Source organism: Halichoeres trimaculatus, unplaced genomic scaffold (assembly GCF_033239565.1).
Source record: "Halichoeres trimaculatus isolate MK-OKI-2021-1 unplaced genomic scaffold, fHalTri1.1 fHalTri1_scaffold_14, whole genome shotgun sequence".
NCBI lineage: Eukaryota > Metazoa > Chordata > Actinopteri > Labriformes > Labridae > Halichoeres > Halichoeres trimaculatus.
The window spans coordinates 23,666,141-23,688,953 of NW_027437192.1; the positions used below are offsets into that span (position 1 = coordinate 23,666,141).

The window sequence follows — 22,813 nt, forward strand, 5'->3', positions numbered from 1 at the left end:
CTTACAGGCTTGCCGACAACTCCCGGCGGCCCAACTTCTCCTCTCTGGCCTCTGTCGCCCTGTTGAAAGTCAGGAGATATAAGCATGTGTGTTTGCAAAGTTGCAGGGATTTCTTTATGCTTTTTTTTTTTTTTTACGATTATTCTGTTTTGTTTTGTTTTTTGTTTGTTTTTTTTTGTTTACCTTAGGTCCTGGGACTCCTTCCATTCCAGCTTCACCAGGGAGACCAGGCTCACCCTATCAAAATACAAAGTACAATCATTCATCCAACACTGCAGCATTAGAAGTGTAATGCTTGAGAAACGCATGTTTTTGAGTTACCAAAGGTCCAGGAGCACCCTGCATGCCAACATGACCCCTTGGTCCAGTTTCGCCCTGACAAAGGTAAGCAACATGAACATGTGTTAAAAATATAAGTGAGAAAAAATGCTTAATGTGATTTAAGAGTTAATACAAGGCTTACTTTGTCTCCAGCGGCACCTTTTGCACCTGGACTTCCAGGAAGTCCCTGTAGAGAGAATTAACAAGACTGCAATGAAACTGAAGACAAAAAGTAAAAACAGACATGTATTACTTTCTCCTTTCTCCTTTTATGTTTTTAAAGAGATAACTTTTGACAAAACTCTTCAAGAACACAGTCCTGTTTGTTCTGTCATGAAATTGTGTTGCGCTGTGTGAATGACCCTGCATAAACAGATGGGAAAAAATGTAAACACAAGTAACGATGAGCTACTTGTGCAAACCAATTACGCTGATTTCAGATCGAGTGGTGAAAGTAATGCAATGTTCAGAGCTGCAGTGTCGTATCAGGGCCTGTACCTTGTGGGAGACTTCCTTGCAGTGATTGTGTGCCTGTGTGTATGGCATATCACAGCAGGGCATAAAGCAAGCTAAGTTATGGTGCTTGAGTTTGCAGCAGTGTTAGTGTCACCGCAATGACCACACAGCAAAGTGTGCATCTCATGCTCCATTACCCTTTAGTCAGAATGACGCTCACACAAAGAGCACACCCATCCTACAGGCACACACACACAAATATACCCACTGGTCTGATTGTGATAAATCACCCGCGTTGGGAGGGAGAATGCTATTTCAAGGTGGTTTAAATTTTAAAACAGCGTGGGTCACAGGGTTGCTGTTAACCTGGATGAAAGCCCAGAAAACAAAACACACCAAGATTTAGTGGCGACTTCATGCTGGTTCCCTTTGTCTGCATTCTGGCTTTCCTCAAATTGGGAGGAGAACAGATTGACCCCCTACGTGGCCGGAGTGACAATGCAACCAGCATATTTGCGTGTGCCTCTTCAAGCAAACAGATTCCTCCCACTACAGTGAAGGATCACTCACCGCTGCTCCCTGAGGACCTGGAGGACCTGGCATCCCAGCTTGGCCAGGGCCGCCCTATGTGAAAGAAAATAGAAGAAAACAGAGGTAAAATAAATTGGCATCTTTTTTCTCTGATGGAAGTTTCTCATCATTTTCATGGCGGGAAACCCTCACCTTGATTCCAGGAATACCAGGTGTGCCATCCTTTCCATCAATGCCCGGCAGACCCTGGAAAAACAGGAAACCAAGTCAGTGGGTTTCATTTGGCACACTCTTTGAAATCTGGCTCAACTGTGTCGAGCACAAACAAAAGTGCATTTACTCACATTCTCTCCCTTTTTGCCAACCGCGCCCTGTGGGCCCTGGATGCCTCTGCTGCCCTGCAGGAGATAACCAACCCAGCATCAGTACATATGCACAACAGAGTCACTGCCCCCTCTGAAGTTCATAGTCATTTTTCATCAGTTTTTTTCTCTCTTTTTTTTCTGTTTTGATGATTAAAAAAATGCACCAAGAAGGTCACTTACTTTGTCTCCCTTGTCTCCTGCATCTCCAGGTGGTCCCTGGGGGCCTTCTTCACCCTGCCAACAAAACCGATGCTCACTGAGTACCTGTTTCTTGAGTTATAATGTCTTTTTTGACATGCAAGTGTATGTGTTCACTTACAGGAGGTCCAGGAATTCCTACAGGCCCGGTGATGCCCTTGTAACCACGGGGCCCCTGCAGAACAACAACAACAGAAAAAAGCCATCAATCACTTCTGATGTGAGTGGATGCTAAGTCATGGTGGCCGACCATTCATTGTGTTAAAGGGGTAATTAGCGCTTAACTCACTCCACTAATGGGAGCTACACAGAGAGCCAGCCACTCTTGTTTTGGCACTAAGCCGGGGCGCTAACTTGGCTAACGCGGCTAATGTTAACAGTAAGACGGATGGCTTCAGCGGATCATTAACTACAGATGGAGGCACCGCGGACCTAGACAACCCCAACTCATTAGAGGAGGGGAGAGATTTGTGTTAGCATCATTTCCATATGTCCCCATTGTAGGTAATGGATGGTGTTTGTATAGTGGGGGCAGGTCTGGTAGTGGCTCCTCTGTGCACATCTTAGAATGAGAACATCCTTACCCAAAGAAAAATAGGACATAAAAGTTGTACTCTGACTGAGAACAGAGAAAATGAAAGAAAGGATTATACTCACTGCCTCTCCCTTAGGTCCCATCATTCCAGGATAGCCCCTCAAACCCATCGGGCCCTTTGAAGAGAGCAGGAAAAAAAGGTTGACACAGAGACAAGACAAGGTGAAAATACTCTGACAAAATACATGATAAGGCTAAGTTTGAATTGTCAGCGTACCGGAGGTCCTGGGATTCCCTGTTCCCCAGAGATGCCTACTTCTCCCTTGGTACCCTGTTAAATGGAATGAAATACAACAAATTTACCAGAATTACCCCCTGGAATTAATAAAGTATTTATAATTTCTGATTGGTCATGCTTATTTCGTGTGGCTATCAGAGCTAAATGCTACAAGTCAAACTTTTTTTTTACAAGTTTCCATTTCCACAGTTCTGTTTCCACAGTTTGACCTGAGAAACACTAAGCTTGTAAAAATGTAGCTGAAAAGAGGTCAATTTGCTGCTTACTTGCTGTGGTTTAACTAGTTAAAATGCAGCTTATGCTACTTACAGCTGAAGCTAGCTTTTTGACAGAAGAAACTCTAGCAGGACTAGCACCAAATTTAGTTTTTGATAAACATACCGTTGAAGCCACAACTTGTTTTTGAAGGTTGTAGCATATGCCAGGCACTAAGTTAAAAAAAAGAGAACCTCAAGCTAGCCAGTTAGCAAAACTTGCTGGCCCAACAGAAGAACACGCTGACATTAGCTAGTCAAACAACTGTGGCTATGGATGCTAAACCAATTGAGCAGCTTATGCTTGTGTGTTCTCTTTGGGCTTATTTGCAGTTTTTGAATCAGCCTATTTATTGTAATAAGTGTTGTATGTGAAGATATATTGCACTAGCTTTAACATAAAATGATATTATTAGCCTGAATTAGCACAACAGAACAGAGGGAAACATCTAGTCAGTTTGGCTCCGACAATGCCACATTTGAACCTACAAAGCTCAGCAATGAACTCCTAATGTTGCATTTTTTGTCCATATCAAACACCCAAAAACAAATCACTGAGACACAGAGCAGCTGTGAGCCTACCTTTTAGTTTTGGACAGTTAGCCTGTTTCCTGTGTTTCTGGTCTTCATACTAAGATAACTGACTTCTTGCTCTGACAAAAATCTTAGCATACAGACAGTAGTGTCTCATTCTACTTCATCTCAGTCTCAACAAGAAAATGAATTGGAGCATTTCCCACAGAGTTTAACTTCTCCATTAAGAGGTGATTGAAAATAGATAATTCAGAGATTAACCTATTGGTCTTTCAGCATCAATTATCATTAAGAAACCTCAGAAGGATTTTGCAGTGTAAAAGCCTGGTATAATCTGTTCAGAAAAGTTCGACCTGCATTTGTTGGCCTAAATTTAATTCTCCTCGATCTAAAGATAAATGTGGTGCTTCTCTTGTGCATTAATTTTTTTAGGTTTTTTTTGGCATCACATTTTCATCAGTCATCAATCAAATGCGCAAGAAGCATATTTATCATTCTGCAGATGGTTTCTGTGTTTTACTTTAGAGCTGAGTTTCAGTGGGGATGTAAACAGATCTTACTGTGTGACTCTGAGCAGAATAAAAGAGAGCAATCCCACAGTGCAATCTTGAGTCAAGGCAAGTCTTCTAAAATAACCTGCTGATCTGCTCTGCCTGGGATGAATGATAACTTGTTGCAGAAGTGTTTTGAGCGTCTAAGGCTCCTTGTGTGGGGGAGATCAGAGGCTAATGCCCGAGGCCTTGCTGGCCGCTGTCTTGGAGCTCACTGTGTGCTCATTAGCTCTGCTTAATGCAGTGAGGTGAGAGGCTACGTGAACCCAGACTCTCTCATGTACCTGGCTCTTCAGCACTGCTTTCATCTGGCTCGCTGCATGCTGACTGCAGGGCCAAAGCCAGGCCTGACTAATCGCAGCCAGATTAGTGCCAGTCATGTGCCTCGGTGGGCTTCATTAGAGCTAATCCCTGCCTATGTTGGTCGTGAATGGTGGGTTGGTGTGCGAGACTGCACAGTATGTTTGTGCAGGTATTTGAGTCTGTGTTTGTATGCTCTAACAGAGACACAGCAGCTCACCGTTTTTCCTATGCTACCAGGGTCTCCAAGAACACCAGCACGTCCTTTGTGTCCCTGTAAGGCAAAAGAAAGTCAGTCAGCAGGGTAGTCAACAGTTTCATAGCTCAACAAAACCACTGACACTTATTCCCCCTTTGCAACTTGAAGAAAGCACAGACTTACCTTGACTCCCTGCAGTCCCTGTGGGCCTTTAGGTCCTGCTGGGCAGTTGAGGGGACACTGTTGTCGAGATAAGGAAGTACAAGGATTATGTGTCTGTGTCAGAATACATATGCAAAAACAAAGCTGTCATAAGATCTTACCTGAAACTCTGCACTGCCTTCTTCTCCACCGATAAACTTTCCTGGAGGACCCTAAAAAGAAACAAAGATGCACAAAGCAGATAAAAGAAAAAGAAAGTCACATGATCATAGTTGCCTCCAGTCCAAAGAGCTGATTGAGCTTTCTCTCACTTTGTCCATTTTCCTCTTTCTTCCTCCCTCTTTTTATAGATCGAGCGAGAAAGTAACCTATCTGTACAGGTTGTGATGTATTTCTGCTACAGTTAGATGTGACAGCCCACTGATCTAATGTGGGTTTATTCACCCTAGGACAGCACTAAAGCTAAACAAATACACTCCCCTGGGCTGGGAGCATCACTCTCAATGAGGACACAACCCTGTTCTTGGAACCACTCAGAGATGCACACAGGAGGAAACATGCACCAGTGGAATGAAGACTTGAAAGTATAAGCCTTAAAAGTGTGTGTATTTTTTGCACCGTTCACTATCAGTTGGGACCTTAAAAACAAAAAGCCCTGAGCTCCAGCTGTGCTAGGTGCTTTGTTTTTGTGTTATGCAGCTTGTTTTGCACACAAACTCATCTGAAACAGCATTAGTTTATGCAATGTTGTTATTTCTGCTGTTGTATTATGGCATACAGTGATTCCATTTAATCATGTAAGTAAACTGCATTTAGATTGATTTGACTCTGAGTTAGTTTAAGGCCAAGTTTCTGGTTGCTCATTAATCCCTGTTTGTTTCCAGCTGATCTTTATTTTTTCAACCTGGTTAATAAAAATGTTCCAAGATATGAGAGATAAAAATTAAAAGAACAACTTAAATTAAAAGAACAACTGTCAATTTGTTTGCTGGCATTGGCTGATCAAATATAGCAGTATATTGGTATATTAATAAATGGTAGTTGATACTACAAATATAACAGCACAAATATGCAGTGGATTTTAGTTTAAGTAAATCTGAAGTTGTTTTTTGTTTCATCACACAGACTTCACAAGTTTACTTTTAAGAGCTTTTATGCAGTAAAATAATTTTAAAAATGTTGTTTTTTTTTTTGTTTGTTTGTTTTGTTTTGTTTTAAAGAGAGATTAAAAAGACCCCTTGCTGCTTTTTAAAAAAATATTTTGAAAAATCATGGTTGGCAAATATACGTCTGTTAGAACTCTATACCACTAATTCCATTAGTTTTAACCTTGCTTGTGGTATTGCAGCTACCCATAAGCTCCAGAGAAGATTTATTTTTCTTACTGGTTATGAAACAATGCCTAAAAGCATTGCTGGATAATAGGTGTCAAAGTGAATAAAAGCTCCAGTGAAACAAATATTTCTATTTCCCTTCATGCCAAGGCTTCTAAACAAGAACCACTGTGATTGATAAATAAAATGATAAATTATTGAAATTAGGGGAAATGCTGTTTACTTTGGTTCTAATTTTCTAATTATATATTGATAACTGTCACTATGTAACAAAAATGTCTTGTATGTCTGACCCTTTTTTTTTCAATAACCCTGTTTGAGCATCTGTTTCTGATGGGGACTAACTGCTCTAACCTCCATTACTACAACACAGAAGGGACACTGAATACCACTGAAACCGTGTTATCTTAGTTTCTTGACCAATGAATTTAAGGCTCAAAATAACCTCTGTTCTCCTAATAACAAACAACAAAGACTGCAGATGGAATATTTCCTGAATTGAGACTCACAGGCTTGCCAGGGGGTCCAGGAAGTCCTGGAGCTCCAGGTGCACCGAGAACACCCTTTGTGAAAAATCAAAAACATTGATATCAAGGTATGTACACATTAGACAAGCTATGACAGCATTATAAATTAAGTACTCATGACAAATAATACCTAATTGGAGTATAAGCATGTTACAAAAAAAAGAGAATCCTTTTATAGTTAGTTAAGACTGCCATTACTCCTACCTTTGGACCAGTTGCACCAATTTCTCCTGGAAGACCAATTGGCCCTGGAGCCCCCTAAACATCCCAAACGAAAAAAAAAAGAGTAAGTCCACATCCCAACCCGACACAAAGTGATTTCCACACCTCAAAGCACAGCCGTTAATTGCATTTGTACACGTTACTTACAGCCAGTCCTGGAAGGCCGGGTCCCTGTGTGGACAGAAGGAACGAGGGGTTAAATTACTGTATGACAAGTGGAACCAATCTGTCAAAGTATCAATTAACCAAAGCCAATTAATAGCAGGAGCAGTAATGCAGTAATATGTGTGCACAGTGTCAGAGTAAACAGTGCTCAAGAGGAACAGAGACACAGAGCGCAATCAGTTTGTGTTTGCTGTGTCTTTTGCAGGGAGTTAATTATAAACAAAGTAATTAAGTAAGTAAGTAAGCCTTGTTGGAGGAAGAACAGCCCACGAGGCAAGATCTCCTGTCTGCGCACAGCCAGGCAACTGGGTGCACGGGCAGAGCCCTCTGACAGAAAGCCTGCTAATGCTAAACAAAGGATTTAACTAATAGTGCTGCATCCAAGCATGACATTGGATGACTCTGAACTTAATGTTAGAATACATTGAGAGCTGTTTCATAGATGGACACAGAGCTCCACCTAGGGGCTTTAGAGTGTAGTACAAATGATTTGCAGGTAAACGTTAGCCCAGATCTGCATCGCTCATATGCACAAAATAACTTCATTTTAAAACAATCTGCACGTGAAAATGAGATTAAAGGATCGACTTTTATAAAGGACTGTGTGTTCTGCAGCAATAAGGCTCATGTCAGCTGGAGCAGACAGATGCCACATCTGGGTAAAGTAGACCCAAAAGAGGGCACAGCTGGTCAGGCATTCAAGCATGAAGAGAAAGAGACTCTGGAGGTTGCCATATGAACGCAGCTGGGTTACAATATGTTTGTTAGGAAACTGACAAGGCTTCAAACGACGCTTAATTCAGCCCACCATAAGTCATCTTCATGTGTCATCACAGCCTTGTGAGATGGATTATTTCCTAATTAGTTTTACTGCACCCCAAGGGAATATATAATTATTATGAGCTTACCATAGTAGTGTATCAAAGAACAACCAAGAGCTAACTATTACTCCAGCATTTCAGTTTCTGATTGTATAGGATTTTATGTAAAGTGTAGTTAATTCTTGATGAAATAATTATTTTATTTTGCTTCTTTTAAATATGTCTGGTTTGTAAAAACAACAAATATAACATTGTAAGTTTATAAAATACAGTGCATCAAGTTTAACTAGTACTTCCCAACCTTTTTAGATTCAAAATACACTTTTTATATCCGATCACAAATCTCAGAGTTGAACCGGTTAAACACGATCACAGTTTCCTCTTAAAGTTTCTCATTTGGTGAAAAGCATAAAAATTTAACATTTAATACCAAGGTGATAGGTTATGGTTTAAGTGTACTTACAGGAGGTCCAGGCTCACCACCCGGTCCAGGTTGGCCCTGCAGACAATAGCAAACAATACATATAACCAAAACAAACAAAGATGATTTTACCTTGGGATTGAATTAAAAAAAAGTTTTAAAGCTTATATTAAAGGTGACTCTTGTACTTATTCAGTCAGTAACAGGGAATTGGTGTCAGAGGCTACAGATCTTGTTGAGATAGCAGGGACGTGAGTACTAAGAACTTTATCATTAATCTGACAGTTTTGAAATGCAAAAGATCTGTCCATCACAAAGGAGTGGATTGTAACATCTTGAAACGCACATTTGACAGAATAAAATGTTATCTGTGTTGTTATTATGGAGTGTTTTTATAGAATGTATATAGGAGACAATTGTGCCCATAGACATTGTCTCTGAGGACACCTATTGTTGTTGGCAACCGCCATCCTAGAGACGCTTAATTTTCAGTCAAATAAGACATCAATGAAGAGGCAGAGCTAAGTCTTTGGACCTCAGAGCAAACAACGACAATATGCCCACCCATCAGTCAGCTCAATTGTGTCTTTGATTGAATAAATGTAAGTTAAACTCTTAGCTTTTATGTTAGCTTTATGAGTACTTTACTTTTTTATCTAATAAAAAAGCAACAACAACCAAAGCCTTTTTGCAAATGTATTTAACATGTTAAAATCTGCTGAGAAGTTGGTCACTTTGCTACTGAACCTTGATCTGTGTTTCTTGGCTGTTTGAGCCAGCCTCAAGTGGACACTCAAGGAACTGCACTTCTGCGTTTGCTAATTTTTTCAACACCAGAAGATGCAGCTAAATTGGATGTTTCCAGATACAGATGTGGACACTTGCCTTTGGTCCAGGGCTCCCAACAGGACCTCGATCCCCCTTTGCGCCGATCAAACCCTGAAAACAGAAAGAATAAGGTTAAAATTAACTGAAATACTAAACATGTATGTAGGGCTCAAACATAGAAGATACAGGTTGGACAGCAATACAGCAGTAAAAACTGTGCCTTGAGTTCAGCTTAAAACAGAGCTAATCACACATTTGATCAAATCTGACACTGTTCTTCCGAGTAATTAGGAAACAAAACTGAGATTGAGATTCCAGGCCGGATTAGTGGCTAAATCTCTGAGGAATGCATGTGAGAGCGTTTTCTGGCTAGTTAGCATGTGACTAATTTCCCCTCAAATTGACACTGTAGGATTGACTTTTATCAGTGCTGCTGCAAACACAGGAGCTTCACCACAGCTAAGGTATAACATGTTACACTGCTGCAAAGCTTTACTTGAAAGCCCTGTTCTTTTTTCTTTTCCCTCAGCAACTCTTGGCTGCCTGTGATTACAAAAGACTTAAAGGTTAAATCAGCAAAGGATCAAGGATTTAGCAAAGTGTATTAAGCTAATCGTGTCGAGTTTTTCCCTGCAAAGCACAATATGTCTGTTGACAATAAACCAATACTTATGACTTCAAGGCTTATTGCTACACAGTTCTGTGAAAATTTCTGTCGTGAGAAAACAAGAACAAACCCTCAGAGGAACTTCCTGAATGTTTTAATGTGATAAAAATAAAAAATGAGTCTGCTTAGAGGAGCTTATTGACCTTGATTTTATTACAATCCTGAGTTTACGTGAAGCTTTCACACAGCACAAACAGATCTAAATGTGTAAACTTCAAATTCTTAACCCTTATGTTATGTTTAGGGTCAATTTACCTGCTTTTCTGTTTTTCTGTTGACCAAAGTAACACTTATCCTTTCTTTTTCTTCATGAAATTTTGTAACTTTTCCTCATTTAGGGTCATGAACTTAGGAGTAAAATCTGGACACTTCAGTGTGTAGTGAAATGTCTGTGCGCAGTTTGTGTACAAAGATGATGTAGCGGGTATCTTTCCAGCTGAAGAAGCTTTACCACAGATTTTGAACTGTTATGGTGTTGCAGTTCAAAAGGAAATATTTCAGAGACAGAGGACGACTTTATTGATAATCCAGACTGTCATTTTTCCTATAACAAAGAGGATTCAGAGGACAGTTCTGCCATTGTCTCTCTATCAGAAGGACATGGGCATTTGAAGATAAAAATATAAAACAGTCAACATCACCAGTGCAGTCCAGTGTGCACTGACTTTTTAATAGGAAGGGGCCATAATGAAAAACAAAAACAAAAAACAAAATAACAAAAAAGAACATTTAAGCACACTTTTTTCAAACCTAAAAGGGCAGTTTGTTTTGTTTTAGCTAGCCAAGTGTGTTTGCAAACCATGAGGGCCCTTTAGCACAGGTTTTGGCACCTTAGAGAACACCCAAATGTGTGTTTTGGCTCCGCATAGAGCACTTTAGTGCTTTTTTTTTTTTTTTTTTGCCTGATCTGTCATTTCCAAGAGAATAGTAAATCAAGTTTTTCTTGTTTCAAATGATTAAGTTACAGAAAGCACACAGGGACATTCTATCTAACGTGGAGAACACTGAAAATGTTGAACAAGGAAAATCTGATAAAATGGGGCAAGTTAAATGAAAAATAAAGTGTTTGTAAAGAGTGGAAGACTCAAATTAAATCATGATTAAAAACTATAAATATAGTTTGGAGATTGAAAATATTTTTTTTGCCTCTTTTCTAAATGTTTATACAATCTAAAACAAAGCTGTCATTGGTTTTACCTGTTTTTTGTCTGTTTCAAGTGGATGTACACAATGTGGGTCAAAATGACCCGCAACATAATCAACGTATTTTTTTTCTAACATAATACAAGGGTTAATAGCAAGTTATCTTGCATGTAAACATGAAGCTGACAAACAAGTTAATAAGGACAATGTCAAGATCTGAAGATCAGAAAAAGTAGGTGCCCATGATGGACTTTTAGACTTTTAGTCAGGGTTGTTTGATTAACAATCCAAACCAGCCCAGTTTACATCTCTAAACAAGCTACCTTCAGTCAGTTTATCACAAATAGAGCTGTTTATTTGTATCATCCTGCTGATGCATCGCATTATTAGTTTAACACATAATCTTACTAAACACTGATTGACAGCAGCACCAGTGGAAAATGGAAAAGTCATAGCAAAGTTGTAATTTGATTCAATTTGATTTGATTTGATTACCAGATGTGCTAAAGATAAAATCCATCACTACTTCTTCTTACACTGTGCCTATTGTCACTGTTGATTAAGCCCATGGGGATAAGTTGGCAGGTTAAAAATTCTTTGTGTTGAGCTACGACCTTTGAACTAAGCATATGGGTACAGCTCATCAAAGTAATGCCAACAAGCAACCGCAATATAAAAGCTGGTAGAGCACTGTTCTGTTTAACAGAAAATATGTTATATAGAAAACTGACTTTAAATCTGGGTCATTCTAACATGCACTGATCACTGTCACTGTCTTCATGTGTGTTTTTCACACCAACACTCGACCTTACCCTTGAACAGCAAATCCTCTTTTTAAGTTGTACTGGACATTCAACTGTTTGCACCTTCCACCATTTAGAGAAATAACACTGGGCTCAGGGACTGCTTTGTGTTTTATAATTGTATTGGTATTTTGTTTTATACCATGTGGTTTTACACAGCTACATACATGTTGTTGCACACATTGATCAGTAATATGAGACTATCCAGGAAATGCTTTCCCATGCTGTGTACAATAACTAAACTGCAAAATGACTCTTAAGAGTAAGCACAGACCTGTGGATGAAACTAAATGGAATGATTTAACTACAGTTCTAGCTAAATGGATTGTATCTGACTGCAGGTCAGTCAACACGGTGGGAGACTCAGCAGTTCTCATTATGGTACGCTGTGACCAGTCATGCCTCACCATAATGTGGATCAATACTGTTTCTCATTCTAGACCTGTACAGACCAAAGACAGGAACAAACTGGGATTCCTGAAAGTGTAAATACTGTCAGGGTAACAAGTGTTCATGGGACACCAGTGAGTAATCAGAATAATTCAGTTGTAATAACTGCTTTACATCATGAAAACTAGATGAAAAAGTTAAATATAACTACTTAAATAAAGCTAATAATGTCATATAGTCTTATTCAAAAAATAAATGACACCTTACGATCCATAACTGTCTGTTTGCCTTGTAATGTGTTGACTTTCCAATCCTACACACTTTTTTTAATCGGTTTTGCTTCTTCATATTTGCTTCCTGTTTATTTTTCCCCCTTTAACACCTAATTAAACAGATTCCATGTGAAGCCTGAAAAACTGCTGATTTCTGAAGCGGTTTCTGATGTCGTTTTATTTTGATTTTCAAAGCAGTGTCTCTTTCCCTCTTCCACCACAACCTGTCAGTAATCAATGATTTCACTTACATCAATGCCGTTCTCTCCTGGTGCTCCATCAGGACCTGGCTCTCCTGGCTCTCCCTTTTGTCCCTGAAATAATGATAAAAAAATAATGAAATCATTAAAAAGAAAAGTTTTTAAATGAGCAAAACTAAGTTTACATAAATCAGAACGACTGAAGTATAACAAAACAGAACAGAAGAAGAATGGCAGCACAAACTTACTGGTGCTCCTGGAGGCCCTGGAGGTCCTTTGTCTCCCTGCAGAGACACAAAGTGGCGAGTGTCACTCATTTAATTGGTGTTTGTTTATTGAACAAAGTATGGGAACATGGCCTTTTATTGAATCCTCCAAGGAGCTCATTAATTTGCTCACCTATCTGTGTCTTTCATTAGTGATCAACCTGTGAGTGCTAACAAGTTCTGTGGCGCCAGAAAATGAGGAACCTTTAACCACAATAAACCCAAACTATCCATGCTTGTTTTGTGTGTGTGTGTGTGTGTGTCTCTGGGGTTTTAATTGCATGTGATACATTTTGCTAATTTTTCATCAGGAAGCAACGAGGACATTCTTCTCTGGTTGGTGCATAGTGACCAGATAAGTACATGATGCAACAAAGCTAGCAAAAACACATAAAAGTTTCAGAGCACAGATCTAATGTCGGACTGGGTGAGGTCTTAAGTTTTTCTTTCTGTCACTGTGTTTGTTTATCTACCACTCTGACTCTTCCACTTTAAGTGTGGCAGGAACTCAAAAAAGGAGTCTAGAGAGAAGGATCCACCCCCACGTTTGGACCAAATAAACTGTGACTACGTTTGTTTGGCAGTGGGTGGCATTAATAAACCAAAATAATCCCAGCTGCGATCTACAGATGAGAATTAAAAATGACTCTGAAATTGATCAAAGTGAAATTCATGGGATCCAAAAACTTGTGATGAAGGTGGTAAATTTTTGAACATTTTAAATGCCTCATATATCACCTCATATTGATTTTGACTCATATGTTTCTCACTCTACTACCCCAGCAGCCTGCATTTTTAAGGCACCCCATACAGCCTGTGTGTAGTTAACCCCAAAAATATCTCAAATGTATCACATTACTGCGACACACACTCAGGACCAAGGCAAGGGTCCCTTCTCAAAGCCCCCTCTCTCTGCTGGGAACAGAGCTCTTTTGTGCAGGCCTGTTTTCATTTGCAGTGCCCTCTGATGGTAAGACTGAGCTACTGCAGTGTTGGTATTTCTCCAGCACAAAGATGCTCTTTGTGACAAATCTGTGCAGATACTCACATCAATTCCGTCTGATCCAGGGGTGCCGGAGGGGCCTGCTGGGCCGGGCTGGCCCTGAGGTCCGGGTGGACCCCTCTGAAACACAGAGGAAAGAATAGAATCAGGTAATGTGAAGCAACAGTGCTACCTGGATAGTTATGGTACCACAACATTTATACGGTTTTGTGATATTATTCAGCAACAGCTAGCATCAAAAAAATAAAATGCTTAATAATATAACTTTTTTAATACTTATACCTAAATTTTAATGTTATCATTGGACATTTAAATTCATCTATTTTTGGGAGAATCAACATCAGTTTACAGTTCTTGTGTTACTTGAAGGACCTGAGTGATGTCTGTCATTATGCAGGCTATAATAAGCATGAGCGGTGATATTAAACTGTATGAAGTTATTACAAAAAACAAGGACAAAACAAAAAAAGGTGATGAAAAATTGGATCAAAAGGGATAAAAAAAACTAATCCAGGGTAGAGGTAAAAACAAAGGATTGAGGAGGAATGTGGAAGGAGGGGTCATGAGACTGGCACTGTTTACCCTCACCACCCCCATCTCAGCCCCCCTTCTCCTCCTCCATCCCAATGCCTCCTTTTATTTTCCTCAATTTCATCTCAGCGGATCCGACAGCCTGTCACGATGAAAGGTGATTTAAATCCGACTTTGATTTGTGCTAAAAGAAAATCCAAAGAAAAATAATCCTCAAGAGTGAAGACTGTAAATCCATGTTGATAACATGTAGGTGTGTGTTTGAACAGCGGCTTTCACGCTCTGTGGGCAAAGTTTGTTCTTGTGTCTGTGTGTGTGTGAGTGTGTGTAGTTGTCTGTGTGTCAAAGCTGTGATTTTCAGATTCCATTTCTGTCATGGTTCTTGAGTTCTCAGGTATAAACTGAAAAAAAAAATGTTTCTTCATGTTTTCTTCCATTCAGAGCCCAGGTATTGAAAAACCTTTAACTTCTACAGTAACTCTTCGGTCCAATCTTGACAAAAGATAGGAGTCCAAACATGATAAAGATGATAATCCAAGGCAGGTAATCCAGTTTCATTTTCTGTCCACAGCAGAAAACTCATTTCAAGCTCATCTCTCTTCTACAAGCGTGCTATAAACCCAGATGGACACCACAGATAGAGTTTTTTTCATTCCACCTGCAGTGTTTGGATCACTTCAATCAGCATCACAAGATATTTCAACATCTCAAAACATCCAGCGGCCCTTTACTAAGGGCCCTTCTCCCCTACTGAACCCCCAGACTAAAGCAGCTAATCCTGCACAGAGCAGGTCTCAGGTCTCCACTCACCACTTGGGCCAGAGCCAGGCACAGGGTCTGCAGTATCACCCAGGTCTTCAGCAAGGCAGAGAGAGCAGCCATGGTCCCTCTCTCCTCCTGTCCGTCTCTCCTCGGTTCACCAAATCCTCTCTTCTGGCTCCTCTTTCCGCTCCCTTAGTCCTCTCCGGGGCCGGCACGGTGCGGAAAACTGGTGGAGCAGAGCTGTCTGAGAGGCAGGAGCGCGGGGGGGAGTGGAGAGTGGGGGGGATGTGTGCACTGCCCCGAAAAATCCACTCAGGAGGAAGGAAGGAGAGAGCTGGGGAGGGGAGGAGGTGGAAAGGGAGAGAGGTAGAGGTGTACTTCTCCTCCCATGGCCGGCCTCTGAAAGCAGAAGAATAAACACTTGTGAATAACACACACATACCTAAATATAGTTACACACACACAGTTCCTGGAGTTTTCATTGCTCTGAATTTGCAATCAACAGGTACACTCTGAAACTCTCGCTGGATGTTTTGATGAATGCTAAACAAATTTCTTATACATTCAGGAGCCAATTGGTCGAAGCAGCAATTTAGCTCCTCCCAAAACTACAGGAAGAGGATTAATGAATGACGCATGGGTGTAAATCTTAACCTTTGCATCAGCCCCTTTGCAATTTGTCTCCAGTTTGTTTTGTTGATTTCACTTTTTCTTCATCCTGAGGTTATCATTTGCTTACTTGTGTAAATATCTCTAAAATGTCCCTGGTGAGCAACACATATTTGAGAAAGCAGATAAATACCCCGAAGAATCTTGCTTGGAAGTTGAATGAATGTGATCACAGAGGGGAAGTGGAAGGAGGAGGAGGAAGAGGAGGAGGGACCGTCCTGAACATGTCATAAAAACTTCCACCTTCTAGGTAAAAGCAAAAGGAAGCCAAAGAGCAGCCTGACCACCTCTGTAAAAGGCCACACATCCTGAACCATCGCTGACATCTAGTGGTCATTTGACTAACTGCAGTTTCATCCCAACACTAATCCACAGTGCTCTTTCAGAGCTCAGTAAACAAAACTCAGTAAAACATGAAAAAACACCTCACAGTGACCCCTACAGCACAAACATTACAGTACACTTGAGGAAGCTGATAACCTCTTGTCCACTAGATGGCAGCAAATACCCATCATTGGACAGCAGGGTGCCATGGCAGAGCAGCTTGTTGCTATGGAGGCTTTCAACTGCACCTCCTGTGCTGTACATTAGTTTTCCTTCAGGCTGATTAAGACAAAACTGAGGAAGCAGAGAGGTTAAAAATATTAATAAATTGAGATGTATTACACTCTACAGGGAATCTCAACAGACCACATTATACAAATTAGGACAAACTCAGTTGTGGGTCCTCCGCTGCGTTTGTTTTGCACAATAATTTAGGAAGCACATTCATCTCACTTGAACACAGAACATTTCTGTAGTATGCACAAAAAGTTATGCATTTTGCAGATAGAGCTCTTTTATTTCATTTAAAGGATAAAGCCTTGGCATTAACATTAACTTCCATAATCAAAGCTATATGTACAGTCTGGTGATGCTGTTTTGTAAGAACAAAAGAAAAAGAAACAACAAGAAAAAAAGTATTCTTGAACTCATTTTCAACTTTGTACACCAAGGAGTTTGAAGTTGTGGGCTGCTTTTGTCTACAGGCGCAACAATGTGTCTGCACAGTGCTGCAGTCTTTGGATTTAAACTGACATTTCAACTCTCAGAAAATACTATGTATAGACAAGATGACAGCTTCTGCTCAGATAATTCACTGAAACATTCATATGAAAGCTCATTTGTAATGCTGCTGTTTGTAATCCAGGAGTTTTAGAACATACTTTCTGTTTGGTTCAATATCAACTTTTCTTTTAGTACTGCCCCCTCCTGGTCATTTTGCAGCGCTAGCAAAACAGAAAAAAGTGAATGTCCCTCGGCGCTAATTAGGTGTTGTGGAGTTAAACTGCTTATGTGTGCTCTCCTGTAAAATATTATCTTCCCATCGCTGCTTTCAACACTATTTGCTTGTAATTTAATTTATTTTTAATTATTTTATATCATAAGCAAAAGTAGAACAAAGCACATGAGTTTGTTTGAATCCTCCGAATTCAGTCCCTTGATAGCTAGCATAGCTGTAAGCTTTTGATTAGCAGCATACAGAATCATATTTTTGAAGTCCTGGTTTGTGCTTCATTTTTGTACTTGTTTGTTTTTTAATCATCTATTTTGTTTGTTGGAGTTTTGAAAAACCACAAATATGTCAGCACATGTCTCTAAAAGTTACACTTTCGTCTGTTTTGTAGGACTTTAAAGTGTTAACTGGCTGTTACGCTTCAAATGTAAGCAATGCAAGGTTATTTTGGCTGTAATATTGACTGTCTCCCTATGCTCATGCTGTTCATACAATCAAGATGATCACATACTAGACTTGTGCTTTGGGTTACTGTGTCTAAAAGAGCACATCTAATCGTATCTGGATCCACAAGCCAGCACTGTAAAGTCTGTAAATTCATAACGCTCTAGTGAGCTGTGAAACCTTCACCTTGATGCAACTTTTGCTGCGAGTGTTTTCAAATGTGGCACTGTCAGCAGCCTGTGCAAATCCAAGTGACGAAATAACGTCTTCTTGGAACCCTTATGAGTCACTTCCTGCAGGCAGTTTGAGATTGCAACATCAAGGAAGGGCTTGGTTAGGACCCCATTAGCCCTTAAAAGCAGTTTAATGTGAGATGTGAGCTGATGTAAGAGAGATAAAAAGCTCGAGTGGGTTTTAGAGCTTTATGTCAGAGGAGTCAGGCTAACTGTCTACCACTGTGTTCTGTCTTTTTGCTAAGCTAACTGGCTGCAACTTGGCTTTAGCTTCACATAAAACAGACAAATACACACATTTTAAATCCTTCCATTTTGCTCCTGGCTGAGAAACAAGTAATTTCCAAATTGTTGGGAACTGCCTTTAGACAGTTCTATCAGGTCACATTCAGTGAATAAACAGACCTTCAGGTAGCTGTCAGACACATGTCTGCTGAGCTGGGCTTACTAGTGCTGCTGCAAGGAACTGCCACACTGCCGTGATCTTGTTTGATTTCACATTTTCACATCAAATCCCTGACATAAAAACCGTATGATAAAATGTGAGTGCACAAGCTGACTGAATTCCAGAAAATTGAGAGATCAAATGCATGGAAATCCTTCTTTATACAAAACCCGCTGTGCTGATCTTCTCACGGGTGAAAACTGAAGGAAAGCGTCAGCCAGTTGTTGTCTTTCTCATTATAAACGATTCCCCAGCCTTCTCAAAGTCTGAAAAACAGACAAGGAAAACATTGGCCTCTCCCCATTCCCTCAGAATCCTTCTCTCGATGCCTCTTTCTCCCTGCTCATGTTTAAAATGTCAGGGGAATAAGACTTGCTTTTTTATTTTTTTCTAAACCAAAGCAATCATCTTGTTTCATGACTGCTCAGCATACTTATCATAGCCTCTTGATGGATAAATTGGGTAAAATGCCACCAAGAGTCAATCTATCTTTACCTCATATACACACTTGGTTATCATAAGGCCTCCAAACAAATGAACAAAGCAGAACACAGTGTTCACACACATGCATGCTTATGCATTTAAGCAGTGCCTAGCTGACATATTATGAGTGACCAGGGAGTTTTTCAGTTCTGTGCTGGTATTCAGTCTCTCTGCTCCCTGTTTTCATGAGAAAAATCTGTTTCACACAGACAGGCTGCATCCATTCTCCCACTGCAATAAGAGGCCTGAGAGTACAGAGAGAATGGAAGTTATCATTCAGTGAAAGACAGGAAGACTCATAAAAACACCCCCACCTCATGATGATGACAGACAAGGTAAATATTATTCTAGAGTGCAGGTGTGAGGAGTAGCGGCAAAGTGATAACAGAGGTCATTAACAGCTCAGCGGGGTCTGAGGCCGACCCAGAGGCTCCCACTGTGTCAGACCTCCCAGTCAAAGCTGAGGGAGAGGAGGCACACACGACAGGCTGATGATGTACAGACTGCGATTATTAGTCTGTCGGTCTGAGACGTATTCATAAGGGTGTTCGTGGTCAGGCTCAGGGTGTGAAAATCATACTCGTCAACCTGAGGCTTTAGCTGCTTTGACATGGAAGATGAATGGGAAATGGAGCAAATTTAGAGTCTATGTAGATTCTCATTCATCCAGGTCATGGCTATTCTGAGGACTCAAAAAAAAAAAAAAAAAAAAAAAAACAAGGCAACATGAGCAAATGTAAAGGTTCTGGTGCAACCTATGTATGTATGTATGTATGTATGTATGTATGTATGTATGTATGTATGTATGTATGTATGTATGTATGTATGGTGGCCAATGAGGGCCAAGAGGCTGCATTAATTTCACAAGGAGAAACAAACTGCGAACTCTAGGACAACACAACTTCAAAGCAAACACGCTGCATATAAATACACTGTACTAAGATCAAATAAATCCTGATGAAAACACAGCAGTGAAAGGATAAATGACCTGTTATGAGTGTACATCTGAGCTTATTCTCTGTTTCTGCAGCTCATTTCTCTGAATTGTGGTAGTTTGAGTTGTTGCAGTGCGAGTTCTTTATCAGGCCTACTGATTTGGCTTCTGATCATGAAACTCTTAGTGCAGTTTGCAGCCTGTACAAAAAGATGGCATCACGGCACCTCCCAAAAAAACTGAAGTCAAAAGACTTGGAGCTCCCCCTAATGGCTGGCATTGGTATATGTTGTTGAGCTAGCCAGCTTAACAGTTAGATAACAAGCTGATTTACAACTGAACATTTCATTTTTATCATCGCTGTTTTTTAGAGAAGCTAAGTTTCAATCAGTTATTACTGTACTGACACAAATATAGGACCTCAATTATGAGACAACCCCCTTCATTTTAAGACCAATCTTAAGAAAAAGACTCTGATAACTGAAATTAACCTTGTTTGAAGAAACTATCTTTTCAATGAAATTCAGAGAAAATCATTGAAATAATGGAGATTTCTGTCATTTTTGGCTCCTAAAACAATCACTAAGATCTATATATTTCAAATGCAACTCAAATGACAGCTCTCTTAATGGGCATACCCTTGTTACGTTTCTCAATAAACTCACACACCCTCCTGCAAATCTCTTGGAGACTGCCGCTTTAAAGTGGACATATCATGCTGATCCCCGATTTAATACTTACATATAATATAATGAATTTGAAAACAAGACCTTTCACCCCCTGAATTTTCAAAAAACGAGATATTTTATTTTTTCTGATATCCTAGAACGAGATTTGATGCCTCTGAAAATAGGTCATTGCCAGTTGGCCGCGAGATTTCGACCGTCGTGACGACACAAGGATCCTTTCTTTTTATTTGAGTAATCTGATAAAGCAGCTCCTCCTCGGTGAAGTCAGTTAGTCACACAACCGCCACCAAGGGCCGAGTATAAACGTATAAACGATACATGTTACAGTACTGGTTTGACTCACCACACTGAAGCGTCCTGAGATGATCTGTGTCGAGGTGGATTTTCTTCCTCCTGAGCTGCAGAACCGTCCTGGTCTGACTCGGGGTCCAATACAAAAGGACGTATCCTACACTCTGCCATTTTATTAGTGCTATCAATGCCTTATGGTGAAGTTTTGGCAAACAGCAAACTCACTCGGTCTGCCCCATCCAATATGGCGATTTTGTAAATACTGCCATGCTGCAAAAACTGCCCCCTGGCTCTACCTCCTCCGCCCCTCTGATAGAACTGACCAATCAGAGCACAAAGGGTTGATGTTGCGAGGTTACTGGAGGTCATTCTGGAAACGGAGCGTTTCAACGAGATCTTCAGAATGGCCTAAAATGAAGATATTGAGAACACTATTGTGGGGCAATGAAGGAACTAAATGACTTGTACTGAGGGCAGAAATGCTTTACAGGCATCCTAGTCTGGCATAGTGAAAAGGAGAAACAAGCAAGATATGTCCCCTTTAAGGACCACAATTAGCATTTCTTTTACAGTTCACATTTTTCAGACGCTCTTTTAGGACGCGGGATCTTCGGACATTACACTGTGTAACTCCATGTTTTTGTCTGCCTGACAGCTGTTTAACGTCTGTGCTGCATTGACTATTGTTATCTTAAAATTAACATAATGACTCAGCCTCAGTTGTCTGTTTACTCACCCAACTCTTGGTCCACTTTGCTCTGGACAATCACAGCGCCTCTTCATTTCTCATCCCCTGTCACTGCGTCCCTGCTGTGATTGACAGATCACCGCAGCCACTGTGAAGTCACTGGCTTCACAAAAAAGTTGCGGTCTTGTAGCAAACCCTAGACAGCAAGTGTAAATGGTTAGATCCTGATGAGACGACTTCCCCTTTTTTCACATTACATTCAACAAATAAATCTTTGACTTATATTTGGGTCAATACAGTATATTTAATTTAAAAAAAAAAGATTAAACTCCTTAAGCTCTTTTTCTAAACACTCTTTTGACACTATGTGTACTACTAAAATAATTTCAGTTAGCAGTTTGTGTTCTGTCATCTCATATAGCTGCACTTAATGCAGTGATAATTCAGTGTCCGCTGCAACATGTTTAGTTAGATCACAAACACTGGAGACCCACTGGTGAAGACATTCATCAGATGATATTTGCATCATTACGACTTTGACGCATCGGTTACATCACATCCTGGTTAGATGATAAAAACTGAAAATAAAACTAGACGATTTTACACTATGTTCATAGACATGACAGCTCTTTTTTAATTTTTGTGCTCATGTAACTGATTTTAATGACTAATTGCAGTTGGGTTTTTTTATTAGCTTGCTAGCTTTTGGTCAGCAGAGGTGAAGGGTCATGAATCAGAATCAAGCTTCACGACTGGAGCCATACCATCCAGCTTTAAGAACCAGTTGCAGGAGCTTCATTTTCACTTTGCATCTCTTTAGCAGAATGAGGTTGTCTATCTTTGTCTACAGTGCAGTGGAGCAGCATAGGAGAGGATGTGTGCACATGTGAGTGGCATCAAGATAGACACACATTCACACTTGCCATCAGACTTCCTCACCTCCTTGTTGAGTGACTCCAATCTGAGACGACAGGTGAAATCTTCCAGCTTTTGCACTTCCCCTGGCAAAGCCACTTTTAAAGTACCTAACTTGAAGTGCATTCATGATGTCAGAGGGAGTCAGATTAGGCTTCTTGTGAGTCAGCTACCTGATTTGAACCCGGTGTAGCGGCGAGCCCCAGCTGTACAGTGAGAACTGGCCCAGAGTCACAGGCTGACAAAGCGATGGCTGCTTCGGAGATGAGAAAACACAGCGTTTAGCAGCTGCTGACCCCAGTCTGAGCTCGGTGAGGTGTTTCTAGGCAACAAAGCATGGCACACATCACATGTCCAACTAAAGCCTGGAGCTTCTCTACTCTACTATGTAGATAAGAGATGAGAAGTAAGAGGAAGCAGATTGTTACTACTGCTTCAATGTGTTTGGCTAATATACACTCATATTTCATCTCCTGACATTATTATGGTAGCTAGAGTAGATAGACTTTTGCAGTTATGTCCTCCTCAAAGTTTTCCCAGCCTCCCCTCAGTCTGATTTAACTTCTCAGGCGATGAAATGCTGTTTTCAGCAAACATAATTGTTGAAACATATTGGCCTGTGGAGGTGGTCTGGCATGAAGCTATATGGTCTTTAAATCCTATTTTAGGCTCTGAGATTGCCAAACT

General features: G+C 40.3%; 1 protein-coding gene across 1 annotated transcript in view; it reads right to left on the bottom strand.

Moving 5' to 3' along the window:
* col9a2 (procollagen, type IX, alpha 2) overlaps positions 1-22,448 on the bottom strand; it is a 28,576-nt gene extending 6,128 nt beyond the window's left edge. The window contains exons 1-25 of the mRNA XM_074686063.1: positions 22,300-22,448; positions 21,260-21,407; positions 15,108-15,458; positions 13,812-13,886; positions 12,746-12,781; positions 12,549-12,611; positions 9,080-9,133; positions 8,237-8,272; positions 6,935-6,958; positions 6,770-6,823; positions 6,548-6,601; positions 4,866-4,916; positions 4,726-4,782; positions 4,564-4,617; positions 2,684-2,737; positions 2,529-2,582; positions 1,993-2,046; positions 1,854-1,907; positions 1,653-1,706; positions 1,501-1,554; positions 1,348-1,401; positions 464-508; positions 322-375; positions 184-237; positions 6-59 (exon numbers count right to left, since the gene is read on the bottom strand). Coding sequence (XP_074542164.1) covers positions 6-59; positions 184-237; positions 322-375; positions 464-508; positions 1,348-1,401; positions 1,501-1,554; positions 1,653-1,706; positions 1,854-1,907; positions 1,993-2,046; positions 2,529-2,582; positions 2,684-2,737; positions 4,564-4,617; positions 4,726-4,782; positions 4,866-4,916; positions 6,548-6,601; positions 6,770-6,823; positions 6,935-6,958; positions 8,237-8,272; positions 9,080-9,133; positions 12,549-12,611; positions 12,746-12,781; positions 13,812-13,886; positions 15,108-15,179 — 1,215 coding nt within the window. The 5' untranslated portion in view covers positions 15,180-15,458; positions 21,260-21,407; positions 22,300-22,448. The remainder of the gene's footprint in view (positions 1-5; positions 60-183; positions 238-321; positions 376-463; positions 509-1,347; positions 1,402-1,500; positions 1,555-1,652; positions 1,707-1,853; positions 1,908-1,992; positions 2,047-2,528; positions 2,583-2,683; positions 2,738-4,563; positions 4,618-4,725; positions 4,783-4,865; positions 4,917-6,547; positions 6,602-6,769; positions 6,824-6,934; positions 6,959-8,236; positions 8,273-9,079; positions 9,134-12,548; positions 12,612-12,745; positions 12,782-13,811; positions 13,887-15,107; positions 15,459-21,259; positions 21,408-22,299) is intronic.
* Positions 22,449-22,813: the final 365 nt, after the last annotated feature.